The following is a 19,903-nucleotide window of genomic DNA, read 5'->3' as shown; positions in this document are numbered from 1 at the left end:
AGAGTTTCCACAAACCTTCCACCTAAGATGACCATAAAGTTTTTAGCCACACATGGCTTCAACAAACATGGTGCAAGAAGTAAAAGAAAATATTGTTCACAAAGATCACCAACACAAACTAGATAGAGTTTTAAGTGAAAGATGGTTCAAAAAGATCATGTTCCCAAGCCTCCAAGTCTCTAATTTATGCTTTCAAATCGTGTCCCAATCAGGTGTAACCGAAGACCCATGATGAGGAACCATAAAACATCTTCAAAACAGCAATTAATGCGGAAGTTACAAAAAGACATCAGTCGGAGCCGTAACCTACGGCTCCCAGCCGTAGGTTACGGCAGTCAGCAAGTCCCCACATTCAACAGATAGCCGTAACCTACGGCCACCTGCCGTAGGTTACGGCTGGCAATGACCTTTACGCCCTGGAGCTCCTGTCTTACGGCTGAAACATTTGGAATTTGATGGGAGCCGTAACCTACGGCTGGGAGCCGTAGGTTACGGTCCTGAGTGACTTTCTTCCCCTATTTCTTCATTAATTTACCATGTCCTCAATTCTCGATTTCGCCAACTTCAGCCATCCTTCTAATCTCTCTAAATCCTTCATTTTTAGTACTTTAACACCTGCACATCATTTCATCTAGTGGTTACCAAGTTCAAACAATTAACCGGATAAAATGTAGAATGTGCGTTATATTAAGCCTTTTAAGGGTTGTCCTACGGACCACCCGTCACATCTGTAAATGAAAAATTCATAAACGAAAAATAGAAACACCATACCTATTATATAAATCACAGAGTGCATCTGATCGTTGGAGTTGCTGTAAATAGCAAAACCTGCAATTTTTATCTTCGTGAATCACAACCTGCAATTTCTTTCAAATTATGCAACCAAAATTGCTCTTGGCTCCATTCATCTTCAGCTTCATCAATTGCCAACAACAATAGAAACAGTGATATGATATATGAATTGTAATTAACAACTATATTGTTCTATTCTTCTTCGATGTAACAATAAAAACCTGCAATTCAACACTTTCTACAAACTTGATATTCAAGATGTCAAAAATAGATCTAAAATCGATTCATAATCAACACAAATTTCGATCTCATGTTTTATTACTGTTTTTGTGTGAATTAACAACTGAAAAATATGAAGAAGAAATCGATGAACTTGTGACGACGGATGAATGCGACAAACAAAAATTGTCAAAGTGGAACGAGCGCCTTAGATTAGGGTTTGTGATGAGGAGATTATTGAAAGGAATGATCTTTAAGAATAAGAATATGGAATGTATTTATTTTTGGAAGATGATTTGAGAGAAGATGAGAGGATGATTGAGAGGGATTTGGGAATTCTTCTAGTGTAAGATTATGAAACGTAGAATAGGAAGAGTCTATTAAATTTGCTGCTCAAAGGGAAAAAAGAGGAAACAATAAAATGCCACGTGGCATCTAATAGCTTAAGTTTATGCCAAGTGGCCTAAGATTGTTTTGTTTTATTATAAGGTATAGATAAAGTAAGGGAAGCGAAAACATCATCAATTTATATAGAAATTTAAAATATATCGTAATAATAATGTTCTACTATTCAGATGTCGTATCATCAGTTAATCAAAAATCTTAGATAATATTGTTTGAGGATATAGAATAAATGATGAATATCAATGAAAAACAAAAAAGGAAAGATAAATTATACTTAGAAATAAGTAAAAAGAGTTAATTACATACTTAGGGGCTGTTTGTTTACCTTTTAATGATGCTCTTAATGGTTCAGACCTCTTACAAGTTCAACATTTAATAGTTCAGACTGTTTGTTAAACGAGCAGATGTCTGAATGGTTCAGACATTTGTCTCTGAATGGATAAAATATTTATACAAAGTCTGAATGGTTAAGACCTTTAATCTGAATTGGTCAGCATTTGCCTCTGAACGGTTAAGCGTTATACAGGCTCTTAATGGTTCAGACATCTTACTGGTTCAGCACTTAATGGTTCAGACCTCTTACTGAATCAGCACTTAACCAATCAGATGTTGCCAAACAGCCCCTTGGTCCCTATGGTTTATCCAAAGTAACATACCCCAATAGTTTAAAATCACATTTTAGGGTATTAACTTTTCATTTTGTAACGTTTGGAGGTATTAACGTTATTTGTAGGTTTAAAATCACATTCTATTAGTACCTAAGTATGTTATTTTGTGCAAACCACATGGACTAACTATGTTAATACCCTAGAAGATAATACCTCAAAACGTTACAAAATGAAAAGGTAATACCCTAGAAGGTGAGTTTAAACTATTAGTACCTAAGTATGTTATTTTGTACAAACTATAGGGACTAAGTATGTAATTAACTCTAAATAAAAATGAAGAAAGGTGGAAACGAAAAAATGTGAAAGAAGGAAGAAAACCATTGAATGTCAATGGGTGTAAATAACTTGAAGTGAACTATTTAAACTTGATGAATATCATCTTGTACCTTATGCATTAGAAATGGTAAAAAGTTTAATAGTATTTATGTGTCTAAGCAAAAAAGTGGTAATTAATATAGGGTTAATAAGTAGTACAATTTTTTTTAACAACCAACAAAATACTGATTAGTCGGGTAAACCCAATGTTAAAAGGCCACCCAAGCCAACGAACGCAGACAGCACCGATGACCCAGCCCGCCACCATTTCAAAAGAAACTCACCACCGAAGACTCACAATGGTAAAACTCCGGGCATAGCAATTTTGCTCCAGACGTCAAACCCATAACCTCCACATTGAAAGATCATCAGACTACCAATATCTTACCAAACTTGAATAGTAGCCCAGTATAGGGATAAAGCGTGTGATAGATGAAGTTTAAAAAACCATATTCATTGTTTTCGATATAACAAAAGGACAATTATTGTAATTTAGTCCTAGAAAGTGTATAATGCTACGTTTTATGTTGGGCTGTTTAAAAAGGTTGAATTTGTTTCTGGACCACTAGCATAAAAAAACAACAAAGTTTCACAAATGTTTTAAGGTGGTCGAAACACTTTTGATATGCATTTTGTCACGAGGTAAGCCACAAACGTGTATTGTCTGGGTTCACTGGTCTCTTCATGTTTTAGGCTCAATGGCTCTCAAACTCTTTGTCAAGATTCATTAGTTTCTACAAGCCCGTGGACCCTCTATCGAGTTTTCGAGTTACCACAACTTCTACCGACCCGAGAGGAAGGAAATTACACATTCACAATATGTACAAAACTAATCAGAAAAAACAAAGAAGATGACCAGAAACATTTTTCATAAGTTTCAAATGGTCATATGTACAATAACTTAACAAATTTCTTAAAAACAAATTGTGCTTTCAGCTAACAAAGTTTGATTCATTTCAAGACTTCCGTCAGATTGAAAATTTTGTTGCAAAGCAACAATTGCAAGCTTAATGCATGCACATACATCTTAATATTGTTAACGTAACATACTCTCGATAGATAGATAGATACATAGATATATGTACTACGTATATATGTATAAACCACGCGGTTACTTTGGCCATCTTTGCTTCGTTCTTGTCTCTGGTGGTCCGATGAACAATTCGGTTTCCACATCCGAGTTCTCTCCATTTTCGACAACACGTAAATCCGCCCTCATTTCTTCTGCTACTTGGTCTTCTTGGCTTTGAAACTATATCAAAAAGTTATGCTTTAGAGCAACTAATATTTCAAATCATTATTATTTTGAAAATATATGTTTAATAAACAAATTACTGACCTTCTCTGTCAGTATGGCATTTTCATCTGCAAGCAATTTTTCCTGAACATTCAATGTATATAAAAACAATTAGATTATTTATCTTAGGACTAATTATTAATGCATAACATGTTAATATATAGGTCTTGGTTTCTATAAGATAAGCTGTACCTTTGCCTTTAGCTGCTCAATCTGTTCATTGTAAACTTGCATCTGAAACATAGAAATTTTGACAAGAAAATAATGTTAATGATTGTTTTCACAATAATAAACTTTAAAATAGATATATCTTAAAGGAATGAAAAATATTTCTTTTGTAACAAGTAACTATTGTTAAACCTTTCGTGCTCGAATAATGCGTACGCTCCTTTCCAGCTGCTGTTCAATCTTAACTAAATCTTCAATTGTGCTTGATCCTAAACCTTCTCCCAAAAGTTTCCTGCAATAGTATTGTAAGATCAGTATATTAGTTAACTAATGAATTGCTAATGTTCATAGACAAATCAAGATATTTTATTGATGCAAAACATAACATTTTTTTTTCTTTTTCGGTTTAACATATATAATGAAACTTAACTATGTTCAATGATTTAAAAAAAAAATTGCACCTTTTTGCAACTTCTAGGAGTTCTACCTTCTTTGCCATGATAGCTGTTTCATTCTTCAAATGCTGCAAATTGAGTTGAATAAAATAAAGTCAAAGAACAGATTCAAAAAAGAAAGACAGATGGTTTCTGGATATTGTACTTATGTTTATGAACCTGAACATCTTCGACGCTTGAAGAATCTGTTTGAACATCTTTCACTTGACTTCTGTATCTTTCTATGGTCTCCTTCATGCTGATTGAATTCATAATCCATGAAAAGATACTAAATGATCAGTTTTGTATAAATTACTTTGGGATAAGTAATAATGGTAGCTTGATAGTATTTTAAAAGTGCAAGTGTATAACATATATGAATGTGTGTATTATATGTGTGAATGAATGTGTGTTTCAGTGTTTGTGATAGAATATATGCATACACATATGTATTATGTATATGTACGTAAGTGTTCATAAGTTGCATGTGTATGGAAGTTTGTATACAATGTATGTATGCATATAGTGTATGTGTGCATATATTGCAAATAAGAGTCCCTTGAGTGACAAATGCACTCGGTTAATATGTTTACAATGACATATTTATCTTTTTAGCTTGATGATTGTCTTGATTAAATCATCTTAAAAAACAATGAAACATAATTGATTTTATTAAGCAGTTCAAGTTCTAACTGCTCATACTAATCCAAAGTTTAGACATAATTTTGAGAACTATATATTTGTGATTGCTCAGAGCTTCACATATTAGTTGAACCCCTAATTGTAACCGCTAGAATAAAAATTGTTAAGCCCCCCCCCCCCACCCACCCAACTAATCTCAATTCCCCTTAACATCGCCGATTGTTTTATTTCGTTAAATGATGGTTTGGGAATAACTAAATACACAAACTTGAATTGGCGTTGATCTATTCTACTATTTGGCTCATTTAGAAAGTTATGAACTTTTATCTTTTTAAGAGAGATATTAGGCGCTGTAAAAACGACAGATAATATCATATGGTTCTATCGTTTAATTGGATTAGATATAGATCTAGATACTTTATCATGCTTGGAGTGGTGTCGCTCTCCTACATTATTTAAAAGAAATTCGGGAATCAATAAATAATCAAAAGCTTCCCACTCTGAATTTAAAATGAGGTCTTGATTAAAAACATCTTTTTTTTTTTTTTTTGAAGTTTCTGTAGAAGAACCAAATGAAGTCTTGTCTCCTTGATTCTCTACAACCAAGGTTCCTTAAATGGTCAGCAACGTGCAAACCACTAAAAAGTGGTGTGTAGGGAATGGGGTGGTTGGGGAAGTAAAAGACTAAAGAAGGGTTGTTTTAATAATTTACCACAACACTTTAAACTAATCAAAACTGTTTAAATTTTACTCGTGGGTATTAATGGATCCTATGAATGTTTTTTGGTGTTGTTTTAAAAATCAATAACATACGTTAGTACTATTTGCCCCACCCTTTGTGGTGTGGTGGTATGGGTGTTGGTGTTTTCCAGCATAAAATAAAAAAAGTGAATTTTAGGAGTAACATAATGGTGTAAAATTTAGTTGTTAAAAAAAACTAGTAGTACTATTTGATTGGTAGAATATAAATATTATAAATGTTGCATCATAAAAGTTGTAAAAACTATATAAGGGTATACGGGGCGCATTCGGGGAGGCCATCGGTGAACGATTTCCCCGATCGGGAACACCGCCGCCGTCCCCGCGGTATCCCGAATCGGGGCTGGAAATGGGTGGGGGTTTACCGCTTGGAAATGCACGATGTTCGAGATTTGACCGTTTACAAACGGTCGAAATTTTAAAAAAAAAAAAAAATCAATTTTTTTTTAAAACAATATATATACTAACCAATCTTAATCCATTTTTTACCACATTCACAACAAACCAACACCAAAACTCTAAAACTTTTATATCTTTTAAACACAAAATGGATTCCAAGTTCCCGTTTCTTTCTCCCATACCCGACTTTCCCGACGATGACGATACCGGGTCAAGCGATAGTAGCTTAGTTTTCTTCCAAAATCTCATCCAACAAGCGGAGCTACTAGACACGGCATCGTCTAGTAAAAAAAAATATGTCCGTCGGGATCGTGTGGGGGGCCACGAGACACTCATGGCCGATTATTTCGATGAAAATCCAAAATTTAGTGAAGATACTTTTCGTCACAGGTTTCGTATGTCCAAGTCGTTGTTCCTAAAAATTGTTAGTGACGTGCAAGCGTATGACGAGTGGTTTCAAGAAGGCTTAGACGGGAGAATGAAGAAAAGCTTTACACCGTTGCAAAAGGTTACTTCGGCAATTAAACAACTTGCAACCGGTAACCCACCAGACGAGGGGGACGAGTATTTAAATATGTCTGAAAGGACCTCTCGTGAGTGCCTTGAATATTTCTGCGAGACGGTTTGTAAAAGGTATGGCGGTGAATTTATTTTTTTTTTCTAGTTCGAATGTTTTTTTTTTAATTTAATGAAATGTCTTTTTTTTTAATTTAATGAAATGTCTTTTATTTAATTTAAGGTATGGCGGTGAATTCCTACGTAGACCAACGAGCCACGACATCGCGCTATTGTATCAGGCTCATGAGGATAGGCATCACCTACCTGGCATGTTAGGGAGTCTCGATTGTACACACTTTGTCTGGAGAATGTGCCCCACAGAATTGCGTGGACAATACATGAGAGGCGATCATCAATACCCGACGGTTATGTTAGAAGCGGTAGTGTCTCAAGATTTGTGGATTTGGCATGCTTTTTGTGGGCCAGCGGGTTCACAAAACGATATCAACGTGCTGCAACAATCTCCGTTATTTCTTGCTCAACGAAATGGAACGGCGCCAAATTGTCCATTTCAAGTGAACAACCATTTATACAAACGCGGGTATTATCTTACTGATGGGATCTACCCTACTTGGTCCGTGTTTGTGAAGTCTTTTCCATATCCACACGACCCGAACGAAAAAAAATTCAAGAGGCAACACGAGGCCGCAAGAAAAGATGTGGAACGGGCGTTTGGTGTGTTAAAGTCGAAGTGGGGAATACTAAATCGTCCAATGCGTTCGAAAACGGTGAAAAAAATAAGGTCCATCGTGTATACGTGCCTTATTTTACACAACATGATTATAAAAGACGACGGAAGGGCGATAGCACCGGTTCATATTCAAGATCCTCCAGTCGAACCCGTCTTCGATGATACAGCCTATACGGAGCTCATTGACGAAGACACGCATTGGAGGCTAAAACACGATCTCGTTGAGCATCTCGGAAGTTTAGATTTGCCTCACCTTGAAGTTGATTCGGACGAGGAGTAGTTTGTTTTTATATTTTTTTAGGTTGAATGTATCTTTTTTTCTAGTTCGAATGTTTTTTTTTTAATTTAATGAAATGTCTTTTATTTAATTTTTATTTTTACTAATCTTTTTTTAATTTATAAAACATGCATTATTTTAGAGAATAAAAAAAAAAAAAAAAAACAACTCACCTAATAGGTGAGTGCCGCCATCAAAACAAGGTATTAGGCCATGTGTAGTCATAAAGCCCCCAAATGGGCGTTATGCGCCATGTGGCATGCCACGTCACCCCGGGGCTTTATGGGGCTTGAGGCCGTAGTCATAAAGCCCTACCTCATCATAACCAAAGTGTAAAATGCAGGGACCAAAGTGTAAAATGCAGGGACCAAAGTGTTTTAATGCAGGGACCAAATTGTAAAATGCAGGGACCAAAGTGGAAATCTCCTTCTTCCTCGCGCCGCGAAATTTTTCACGGGGGTTTTCTTTTTTTTGCTCATGGCGCCCCTGGGGGCGGTGTGGGGGGCTCCATATGGGCGCTATGCCCTTGTTCGCGCTCCACTACAGGTAACCTTAGGGGAGTGTATTAGGTGAGTTGACGTGGCACCATGTGATTGGCTATGTGTAAGATGGGGGACTCACCTATTAGGTGAGCACCCCTTACACCCTAATACGGTAGTCATAAATTGATGCTTTTTATGGTAAACTGAGAAAAGCAAAAGCTGTGATGCTTCGTGTGATAATATATTAAACAGACCATTTCAAGCTAAGTGATCAAAACAGGCCAAACATGAGTCAATCAGTTTTATGATTATGAACTTTTTATTATTTTTATAATATGGATTCACATTTGTTTTCATTTTTTATTATCTAATCAATCCTAAAAATAAAAATCCGGTCAACTACAACAGTTAACCTCATTCCTAGATATATGTTTTCGATCTTCAATTTGTTTAGTTTGAATATATAGATAGGGTGACGTTCGAACCCACAAATTTATCTACCTTTCTTAACGTATAGAGCAATTATTGTTTTTAATTATGAAAGTTTCTAACAAAAATATTATTAAATAACATCCCCAAACTCTTGGTTCTCTTATTGAGGTTGTCTGCTTCAAGATCCGGTTAACCACACTTATCACATCACACACACACACATCATAATACATATTATATGTGTGTGTGTGTGGAAATTCACATCGTGTGGTGTGTGTGTGTATGTATATATGTATATATGTTTGTGTATGTATAGTTGTATACATGTGTGTATGCATTGACTAGATATTTTCTTTAGCAAAAAAAAAATTGACACCCAGAAAAGAAATCAAGAAAAAGAAAGGAACCCAGGTGTTAAAATAAAGAAAAGATTAAAATCAAGTGAGAAAAATGGAACCTTGAGCTTGCAAATTCATAAAGTTTGCCTCTTGGAGAGAAGATGATCAAAGCAACTTCAGCATCACAAAGCACAGAAAGTTCAAAAGCTTTTTTCAGCAACCCATTTCTTCTTTTAGAGAAGGTTACTTGTCTACTTGTAGCATTCTCAATTCTCCTCATTTGAGTCTTCCCTCTCACCATCTTGATCAATTTTCTTGAAAATCTCTTGCTTTCACTCTATACAACAAAAAAAGTTAATAAATTAAAAGGGTAAGATATTGTGAAAAGTAAGATGTTTGTTTTACTGTCATTCAAGTCAACGAATATGAGGGTGAACCCATCACATAAAGACTCAATCTTTATGTGATTAACTGATCAAGATCTAGCAAAGAAACACTAGACTCAAATACTCTCAGTTCTTGTATCAAGAGAAGTTTTTTTACTAAAGAAAGAGATTGAAAAGTATGAACTTATTAGGTAAATATATCAACTCTTACAAGAAGATTTGTTCAAGAAAGAAACTTGACCATACAAAAGAGGTTGTTCTTTCTTGTTTAGATGAGAGAGAGAAGGAGAGAGAGACTATGAAGGAAAGATGTGTGAAGAAAAATCAAAGATAGAGTGTATGAGTAGGGGAGAAAATGGTAGATGAACTTTTTAATAAATTGAGTTTTGAAGTTTTAAGACTTGTAATCTATGCATTGGGACATGTATTTTTGCTTGGTTTGTGGATTTTAGGATTGGAAAAGGGAACCCTAAAATTAGCTAACAGGTAACCCTAGAGAGATAGGGGTAGGCCTAAATTTGCCATTGGTTAAGGTAGATTTGAGATGATTGATTGGTGGTCGAGTCCACTTTTATAGGTGTGTACCACACAAAAAAGAAAAGAAAGTGGAAACTAAACTCACCCAATTTAACCACTTTCCATTTTTTATGGTAACAAGATTTCTTACTAAATTGTTGTTGTTGGAGTATTTTCTTTAATAAAAAGTACAGTATATATATTTTAAAACAAAAATGTAATAATACATGTACTTGTGTAACTCGTGACTAAAAACATTTGCAAAGGTAACATTCACTCTGAACCATAAGTTATGAAAAGGTATTAAGGGGGCGTACACACTTTGTCTCCACTAAGGGTGGAAGAGGCAATGAGGCATACACCAGACAACTCGTAGTGGAGTTTTTTTTTACGGTTTTTTTTTTTTCATTTTTGTTGTATAACAATTAATTCTATATAAAACATGATTTTTTTTAATAGCTTACTAGATTTACCACCCGCCGCAATGCGGCGGGGATTCAATAGTTATATATCATGCTAGATTAGATGAAAGGCAAATGTTTCTCACATGACCACGAGCATGTGTGTAAACTGAGAAAAAAATAACTAAGTCGATCTCTGACTTGCACGTTGCGACAGACCTATCAAATGGGGAAAAATAGACGCGCTGCGACGGGAACGTCAAACAGGAAAAAATAGATGAAAAAACGTTGAATTCCACACGCACGTTGCGGCGTGTTAACTCGGAAATTTAGAACGACACGTTAAACGGATAACTTATGAAAGATGAAAAGTATATAAGAGACTAAAGTTGAAAGTAAAAAAAAATGTTGAGATTAAATTGCAAAAGATGAAAAGTTTTGGATTTAAAGTAAAAAAAAAATTAAAGAAACAGAAAAAAAAAATAGATGAAAAAACGTTGAATTCCACACGCACGTTGAGGCGTGTTAAGTCGGAAATTTAGAACGACACGTTAAACGGAAAACTTATAAAAGATGAAAAGTATATAAGAGACTAAAGTTGAAAGTAAAAAAATGTTGAGATTAAATTGTGAAAGATGAAAAGTTTTGGATTGAAAGTAAAAAAAAAAAAATAAAGGGGTTAAATTGCAAAGATGAAAACTTTTGAATTAGAAATGAAAAATCAAATTAATCAAAGGGTTAAAATACCAAAGATTGAAACTTTAGACTTTTAGAACGACACGTTAAATGGAGAACTTATGAAAGAAGAAAAGTATATAAGAGACTAAAGTTGAAAGTAAAAAAAAAATGTTGAAGAGAAAGTTTTAAATACAAAAGGAAGATAACAAATCTTAATTTGTTTAAGATAACAACGAAGAATTAATCAATTTGTTTAAGATCTAAGTTGAAGAGAAAGTTTTAAATACAAAAGGATTTTAATGTGTGAAGGTACGCGGATCAAATTACGCCGCTTGGAATTCCATATTTTTAGACGGAATTGTAAATTAGACAAATCAGATAAAGTGTAATAACATGGTTTTATAACAATAACATGTGTTTCTAAAAACATAGCATGCGTTATTAACATAATATACGTGTCTGAAAACATACATGCGTTTCTGAAAAGATAACATGTGTTTCTTAAAGCATGACATGCATTTCTTAAGTTTTAAGTTATGTATAATTATATAGAGCATGCATTTATGAGATCATAGCATGCGTTTTTAAAACAACATCCATTGTCTTTAACATCTCTTACAGTGTAACTCATAGATTATTACACTATGGATCTTGTCAATTGTAGCCATAAACAAATTATTTAGACCATTCTTGTGAATCATTCAGTTAATCAATTAGAGATTATGCATCTAATCGATAAAAAAATAGTATGTGATTCAAATCCGAAGCAAATCAACGAAATTTAGGGCTTAGATATCGTTTTCAACTGTTAATCGATTCTTGAAGGTTGAATTATAATTGACAATATGCCCTTCCCACTCGATTTTGTATTTGAATTCAAAGTTAATTAAGTATTATGTCACTGTGTTAAAGTGAGCCCTAGATTGGAACAAATGTGTGGTTTAGATGATCGCGTACGTATCACACCTTAAGGGCCTTTTGTATGATAACCGACCACTATATTGAATATCAATAATTAAGCGAAATCTAATTGAATAAAAGCTTACTTGAGAAAGCAAAGCCATTAATAGGTGGATCAGAGATGGTGATTGCAACAACATCATTGGAACCCACCTCCATTTTCATTTCAAGCTTCATCGTTTTTGGTCAAATTCTGAAGTAATTTGATCAAACGAAGAAGAAGAATGATATAGCCGTTGGACAAGGTGCTTGCTCCATGTTCTAATACTCACCACCCTTGCTTACCCTACTTAGGTTGGTTACGACAGTGTACCCATCCAACCTAGACCAACTCGCAAGATCTTCGTAGGTTCTAGTTTACCCACCCCTCCACCCTAGTAAGCCAAAATCCAAAGACTCATTTTAATTTGATTATGTGTTCCTAACTGTAAAGCATGTGAATTGTGATTGTATATTTTATTAATTCACATGTATTCATTTAGTTTTCCAATTTGATTGTTGTTATGTTAGTTTAATTTAGGATTCAACAGCAAATTAAATCTACGTATCTTACCATAAAAATTCATGATTTAAAGTTTGCTTATTCACAAATAATATTATTTTTGTTTCAAAGAGCTTGGTTCAATTGTATGTTTACAACTTTTCAAAAATAAGTACAAAAACTGAATCCGTCAAGCGTCACAATTTTGTGAACTCAAAATTATATTTCTTGCTTCTCTTATTCATCCTTTATACATTATTTCTTATTTAAAAACTTTTAAAAATTAATTTAGAAAAAAACGATTATAATACGATATAGTATATTAATTATCCTTATATTAAAAATGAAACGAAATGAACAGTAAATCAACTTTATTAAATCAAACAGTAAAAAGGTATCAAATTTATCGAATTGGGTATATTTTCGGTACCGAGTCGGTATCGACTTTTGACATTTTCGGTATCGGTTCGGTATCGGTATTCAGCGGTTTTTACCCTCAAATACCGGTACCGTACCGTTACCGACCGATACCGTACCGGTACCGAACTATACCGTACCAGGTATATTCGGTACCAGTACCCACTTTTGGGAATTTTTGGTAACGGTATTTTCGGTACCGGTTGGTATCGATCTCATCAAATCCTATAGCACCGTAGCAACGCAAGTAATTGCACCGATTTAGATTATTTGTCATACACAATCCAATGAATAGTAACATCATCAAGGGGATGAGCAAATGGTATCGGGTACCGGTACTGATATCAGATTTACCAAACCGGGTATATTTTCGATACTGAATCGGTACCGACTTTTGACATTTTCGGTATCGGTTCGGCACCGGTATTCACCAGTTTTTAACCTCAAATACTGGTACCAATACCGACCGGTACCGAACCGTACCGTACCAGGTATAATCAGTACATGTACTCACTTTTGGGGATTTTCGGTAACGGTATTTTCGGTACCGGTTGGTACTGAGCTCATCAAATCCTGTAGCAACGCAAGTAATTGCACCGTGTAGATTACTTTTCATACACACTGTAAGTAAACTGTATTTCGTTTGATTAAGGATTTATATACACAACAACTTATTTTGTTTTCTTTTTTATCTTTTCCTATAATGAATGAATTGTAGCATGTAAAATTAACTTGGATATTTAGATTATTGATGAGCAAATCGTATCACATCCTGTAATTAAACCGGTATCATATCGGTACCAAATTTACTATACCAAACATTTTCGGTACCAATTTGGTACCCACCTTTTGGCGTTTTCAGAATCGTTACTTTCGGTTCGACACCGGTCTAGCACCATACATGTATTTACTGATTTTTACTTCAAATACCATATTGTATCGTACCGAGCATTTTCGGTGTAGGTACCTAATTTCGATGATTTTCCGGATCGGTACTCTCGGAGCTGTTACCGGTACCGAGCTCATCCATATTTTAACGTGTTAGCACCGTAATAACTAAACTGAAAACAACTGAATTTTCAACGTGTAGGACGTGTGGGGTCCTATTATTATATATTAGTTTATTTAAAATCGTTTTTTTTGGACGGAGTGACTATCGTTACCACGTCATTGTTATTTATGTTTTTATTTTCAGTATCTGCTTGCCGTTGCTGACACGCGTTTTGCAGACATTAGGTCCCCCGCAACACGTGAGCGGAAAATCAACTAGTTAAATTAAATTAAATTAAATTAAATTAAATTATTATTTCCTGTCAAGCTTTGTATGTGAGTAATTTACTGTTCAATTTGCTGGCATTTGGTACAAGTTTACCACTTCATTTTATCTTCTTTGAGGGATTGGTCATTGCATAGTCATACTTTGTGAGGCTGCCATTTAACAAGAAAAATTCAAGGTTTCCTACAGAAAATACATTGTTTATGGAACCTCTATTAGATAAGGTTATTCATATTCATATTCATATTCATATTGAAATCCTCTTTATTAGTAAATTCTATATAATGTAGAGGAAGAAATAGAGAAAACAATAAAAATACCACTACACTAGAATCTTTACTATAGAGAAAATTTTATAGATATTAAAATAAACATTTATATTTAGAGGCTCATATCTATGCCACTATATTTTTATTGTGAGTGTGTAGAAAAAAGAAAGAAATAATAAAATAAGTGAATGTGAGTATGATAGAGAAATAGACAGAGAGTTTGATGTAAGGTTTTTAAAAAGTAAGCTTAATTTAGCAAAAAAAATGTGTTTTTTATTAAATTATATAGATGGAGAAAGAGGCTCCAATGTGAATGCTCTTAGGCTGGGTGGTGTGGTATAAAGCCTCTACAAGCTTTATCACGTCACGTAGGCGACATGTAATTGAGGGGCGTTATTGTCAACTTGCATAGTATGGAATAAAGCCCTTTTAAAGCCACCATTTACTTTATATAAAAACTATCAAAGAAAAAGAAGTTTGATTGGGTGGGTGACTTTCTCTCTTCTCTTTCACGCCCACTAACCCGTTGACAAAGGCATGCCATAGCGCCTCTTTAGCTATGGCGGGATGGGGGAGGGGCGCCAAAATAGCTGAGTTGACCAGGGACGGTATACCACACCCCCTGAACCTACCAATTAGACTACTCGTCCGTTAAGTATGGCATGTAACACCCCGTGTTTTCGAATGTCAAAGTCAAAGTCCAAGTCAAGTTTGACTTCTTTGACTGTAATTAGTCTATTTTATGTTTTATTGTTTGTATTATGTGGAGTAAGTGTTATATATCAAAGGAATCGAAACAATCGAATGTTTAACCGACGCGAAACGCCTTACGACTGTGAATAGTAGGAAGTAACAATGTCACACCCCCAAAATCCACATGCGGAACACCTCCGCTTGGAGGCGTGACTGACCAGGATCCAGCCACCAATTATACTGAGCAATTTAATTAATAACAAAAGTAATACTCACCAACCACAAGGTTGGCAAATATCATAATCAAAGTTCAAAAGTATTTAAGTTTAAGTAATAGTTCAGATAAGTAGCGGAAGCATAGACAAAATAGTTTAGAACAAGATTCTTAGTTCAAGTTTGTTTAGAACCCAACACACGGGTTAGACGACCACTACACATCCGCAAGCTGCAAGCTCCTGAATCACTGGGTACCTACAAAGCATGCAGTAAGGTGTCAACGTAAAGTTGAGCGAGTTCACTAGTTGTCCAGTTTTAGTTTCCGAAAACATAAGTTGTTTAGATAAAGCATTTATAATCACGTTGTGGGGAGCTACCCCATCTGTAAGCTCACTAAACTGTAGATACCGAAACTGTTGACGGAAAGTTGTTGTGCCCCGAGTCAATGTCTATCGTCATTGACCAAGATGCAAGGTCTACTAGTTCACGCCTGATCTCCCCCGGTTACGGTGTGAGGTTGTCAAACCTAATAGCACTATCAACTAATAACCCGTTCGCCCCCGGCGATTAATCGGTACTGTAAGCAGGGACTTAAGGTGATAGAGTTTCGTTTAGCTGGGCTAGTTGTGATTCATAAATATTATCCAAACGTATCTCCCTCGGAGATAGTAAATACCCATTCGGATTTCCCCCGGAAATAATAGTTCAAAAGTATTTTTCCCAAAGTTGACAGTTTGTCCGTGTCCCTCCTTGGGACGCATGCTTTTAGTGTGTGAACTCACCTTGGGTTGCTCGGCAGATTAGGTTACTTGTCAAACACGCTGGTCACCACGTCCTAACATGGTTACCAGTATAGGTCAGGTATATTTTACACATAATCTAACACATAGCATGCATACAGTTACATTTTGAGTTATTGGGCCTGTTCTACAATTGGATCGGTCAACAGTATCAATTAACACATAGTTCAGTTAAACAGGCAGCCCAATCAATTCACATTGTGGCCCAATAACTCAAGTGAACAGCCCAGTCGAGACAAGGTGGTCTCGACTCGAGAACATGCGGTCTCGAGTCACAACCAGGAGGTCTCGGCTTGTAATGGTTGGTCTCGAGTGGTGCAGGCATGACTCGTAACCCCGGAGATCTCGAGTCCCATCTCGAGTTGTCATGATGTGGTCTCGAGTCGAGACCTTGATGGTCTCGAGTCCCTGAAGTCCGTTTTGAACAGGTCTCGAGTCGCAACCGTTGCGGTCTCGAGTCGAAACCAGAGGTCTCGACTCGTTTACCTGCTGATTCTGATGCTTCTGCCCGAATTGTACTATGCAACAGAATTCTGATTTCATGCCAATATGTACTATCCAATAAGGTTTCACAAACATGTTCCCTTGTCTAACACTTAACCAAAATGGATCAAACACAACAATTCAAATCTTCATATCATATTCATATCACATTCAAACAGTTCATCATTTTAAGTTAAACATGTTCATCTTATCAACCTATGTTCATTCATTCCAACATAACCCCAAACCGGGTCACAATTCAATCATCAACATCGGTCCTAATCTAGCACATAGCCACCGATTTTCATCCTTAGATTCAAGTGTATTTATGCATTTGTCATATGAATCTTGCACACCATTATTAACAACATTCATAATCAATTTAACACATAACCAACATGTAGATTATTTTCAACCAAGAACATATAATCACTCGACATCCTTAACCGATCATCTACATTATTTACTTATACAAATTATTCATGGAAAACATTTAAGCAAAGCATGCATATCATTTATCAATCAAGCTTCACAAATTCTAAAAGTGTGAAATGCTAACCGAATGGTGTTTGGTGTGAGAATGGCACGGAATCAACCGAAAGGAGGACCTTCGAGCTAGGACAAGGGCTTGATCTTTGCTACACTTGATCCGAGGTAAGAGGAGAGAGTGGTGTTGCTAGGGTTTTAGTGAGGGAGAGAGTGTGTGAGAGTGTAACGGAGAAGGTGGATGAGGGGTTTTATACTCGGTGGGTGGTGCACCCTACAAGGGTTTCGAGTGGGCTCAAAGGGGGTTTGCGGCCCAACCGGCCCCAACCATCTACGGTTCACTCGAGACCGAGTGGTCTCGAGTCATGGTCTCGGCCCACTAGTATTTATACACTTATATATATATATTATACATACATACAACACCTAACATAACAAGATAATCACAACTTTCATTCAATAATTCGTGTGTACACATTGCTAATACAAGAGGGTTACTCGGGAAAACCTAGAGTGTCACATTATCCCCAAGTTTTAAGAACTTTCGTCCCGAAAGTTAAGGCAGCCACTGTCAAGCTAGTACGTGTGAGAGTGTTTCAACGGGGTGTCACATCATCCCCTCGTTAGTTTGGAATTTCGTCCCGAAATTCGGTTATAGCTTCAGTGCTGGGGGTTTCGTTTGGGAACAACCGGGGATACGTGCACTTCATCTGGTCTTCCCGCTCCCAGGTGAACTCTGGGCCACGTTGCGAGTTCCAACGAACTCGCACGAGAGGTATCTGGCTACGTTTGAGGGTTTTGATCTCTCGGTCCGTGATCTCAATCGGTTCCTCAGTAAAGTGTAGCTGTTCGTCAATAGTGAGTTCCTTAAAGGGGATGATGAGTGTTTCATCTGACAGACATTTCTTCAAATTAGACACGTGGAAAACATTGTGCACCGCACTCAGCTCTTCAGGCAGATTCAATCTATAAGCGACCTTACCGATCATCTCGGTAATTTCGAATGGTCCAACATATCGCGGATTAAGCTTGCCCCGTTTACCAAAACGAACCACACCCTTCCAGGGTGAGACTTTAAGTAGAACCCGGTCCCCGACCTGGAATTCTAGCGGTTTCCTACGCTTATCAGCGTAGCTTTTCTGACAGTCACGAGCTGCCGCCATGCGTTGTCTGACCTGCGCAATCTTCTCCGTTGTGTCTACTACCAGTTCTGGGCCTGTGACCTGGCTGTCACCAACTTCCGCCCAGCAAAGAGGTGATCGGCATTTACGACCATACAATGCCTCGAAGGGTGCTGCCTGAATGCTGGTGTGGTAGCTGTTATTATAGGAGAATTCCACTAGCGGTAGATGCTTCTCCCAATTCTTGCCAAAATCGATCACACATGCTCTAAGCATGTCTTCCAGGGTTTGGATGGTGCGTTCAGACTGCCCATCCGTTTGTGGGTGATAAGCGGTGCTCATATCCAAACGTGAGCCAAAGGATTTGTGCATAGCTTGCCATAACTCCGAAGTAAAACGAGCGACTCGGTCGGAAATAATGGAGGTTGGCACCCCGTGCCTTGAAACTACTTCCTTTAAGTAAACCTCCGCCAAGGTAGAAAACTTGTCTGTTTCCTTAATGGCCAAAAAGTGTGCGGACTTGGTCAATCGATCTACTATCACCCAAATAGTGTCATTCCCGCGTTGGGATCTAGGTAGGCCAGTAACGAAATCCATGGAAATTTGCTCCCATTTCCATTTCGGGATTTCGGGCTGTTGGAGTAGGCCTGCTGGTTTCTGATACTCAGTCTTGACTCTCGCGCAGGTCAAACATTTGCTGACATATGTTGTTATATGGGCTTTCATGCCAGGCCACCAATATGTAGTCCTTAAGTCGTGGTACATCTTATCCGAACCAGGATGTACTGAGTAACGAGACTTATGGGCTTCGTCCATCACCAGTTCACGCAAATCTCCGTAGAGTGGAACCCAAATGCGCCCTGTCACATAGTAAGCGCCATCTTCTTTTTGCTCTAATCGTTGTCTCGATCCTCGCAGGGACTCAGCCCTGGTGTTTTCCGGTTTCAGAGCTTCAACCTGAGCATTTCGAATCTGAGTAGGGAGGTTAGACTGGATGGTAAGTTGTAGCGCTCGCACGCGCTTGGGTGTAGTGTCTTTTCGGCTGAGGGCGTCTGCCACGACATTGGCCTTGCCCGGATGGTACTTGATTGCGCATTCATAATCATTCAAGAGTTCGGCCCATCGGCGTTGTCGCATGTTTAATTCCTTTTGCTTGAAGATATGCTCGAGACTCCCGTGATCGGTGTAAATAGTGCACTTGGTACCGTACAGGTAATGTCTCCATATCTTAAGCGCAAAAACCACTGCGCCCAGTTCCAAGTCGTGCGTAGTATAGTTCCTTTCGTGAGTCTTAAGTTGTCGGGAGGCGTAGGCAATAACCTTCTCGCGTTGCATCAGCACGCAACCAAGCCCATGAATGGACGCATCGCAGTAAACCACAAAGTCGTCGGTACCTTCAGGTAACGAGAGAATAGGAGCACTACAGAGGTTATCTTTTAGCTTTTGAAAAGCGGACTCCTGAGCTTCATTCCACTTGTAAGCCATACCCTTCTGAGTGAGAGCCGTGAGAGGCTGAGCGATCTTTGAGAACCCCTTGATAAATCTACGATAGTATCCTGCCAGTCCCAAGAATTGACGAACTTCGCTCGGAGTCTTAGGGGTAGGCCAATTCTTTATAGAGTCGATCTTAGCTGGGTCGACGTGAATGCCGTCCTTATTGACCACGTGCCCAAGGAAATGGACTTCTCGAAGCCAGAAGTCGCATTTCGAGAACTTGGCGTACAGTTGTTCTTTGTGAAGGAGTTCGAGGATAAGGCGTAGGTGCTGTTCATGCTCTTCTTGACTTTTCGAGTAGATTAGGATGTCGTCGATAAACACAATCACGAATTTGTCGAGGTAAGGCT

General features: G+C 37.2%; 2 protein-coding genes across 4 annotated transcripts; one reads left to right on the top strand and one right to left on the bottom strand.

The window, feature by feature from the left end:
• Nucleotides 1–3,289: 3,289 nt before the first annotated feature.
• On the bottom strand, nucleotides 3,290–9,848 carry LOC110937709 (MADS-box protein SOC1). 3 transcript variants are annotated; one of them, XM_022180158.2, is made up of 8 exons: nucleotides 9,509–9,848; nucleotides 8,996–9,213; nucleotides 4,479–4,557; nucleotides 4,326–4,387; nucleotides 4,057–4,156; nucleotides 3,889–3,930; nucleotides 3,739–3,780; nucleotides 3,290–3,651 (listed from the first exon to the last, which is right to left on the bottom strand). In XM_022180158.2, the coding sequence occupies exons 2-8, from the start codon at nucleotides 9,175–9,177 to the stop codon at nucleotides 3,511–3,513; spliced, it is 648 nt and encodes a 215-aa protein (XP_022035850.1). In that variant the 5' UTR covers nucleotides 9,178–9,213; nucleotides 9,509–9,848; the 3' UTR covers nucleotides 3,290–3,510. The 3 variants fall into 3 exon arrangements, with proteins under 3 accessions (XP_022035850.1, XP_022035849.1, XP_035844625.1); XM_022180157.2 differs by having other exon boundaries at nucleotides 9,474–9,808; XM_035988732.1 differs by lacking the exon at nucleotides 9,509–9,848 and adding an exon at nucleotides 9,282–9,444.
• On the top strand, nucleotides 5,478–7,789 carry LOC118491190 (protein ANTAGONIST OF LIKE HETEROCHROMATIN PROTEIN 1-like). The gene is made up of 2 exons (XM_035988731.1): nucleotides 5,478–6,731; nucleotides 6,838–7,789. Exons 1-2 carry the CDS (start codon nucleotides 6,049–6,051, stop codon nucleotides 7,625–7,627), a joined length of 1,473 nt encoding a protein of 490 aa, XP_035844624.1. The 5' UTR covers nucleotides 5,478–6,048; the 3' UTR covers nucleotides 7,628–7,789.
• Nucleotides 9,849–19,903: the final 10,055 nt, after the last annotated feature.

The sequence above is a fragment of the Helianthus annuus genome, chromosome 4 (genome assembly GCF_002127325.2).
Source record: "Helianthus annuus cultivar XRQ/B chromosome 4, HanXRQr2.0-SUNRISE, whole genome shotgun sequence".
NCBI classification, from domain to species: Eukaryota; Viridiplantae; Streptophyta; class Magnoliopsida; order Asterales; family Asteraceae; genus Helianthus; species Helianthus annuus.
Note: the sequence above shows the minus strand (reverse complement) of the source record. Positions and strands in the feature narration are given on the sequence as shown.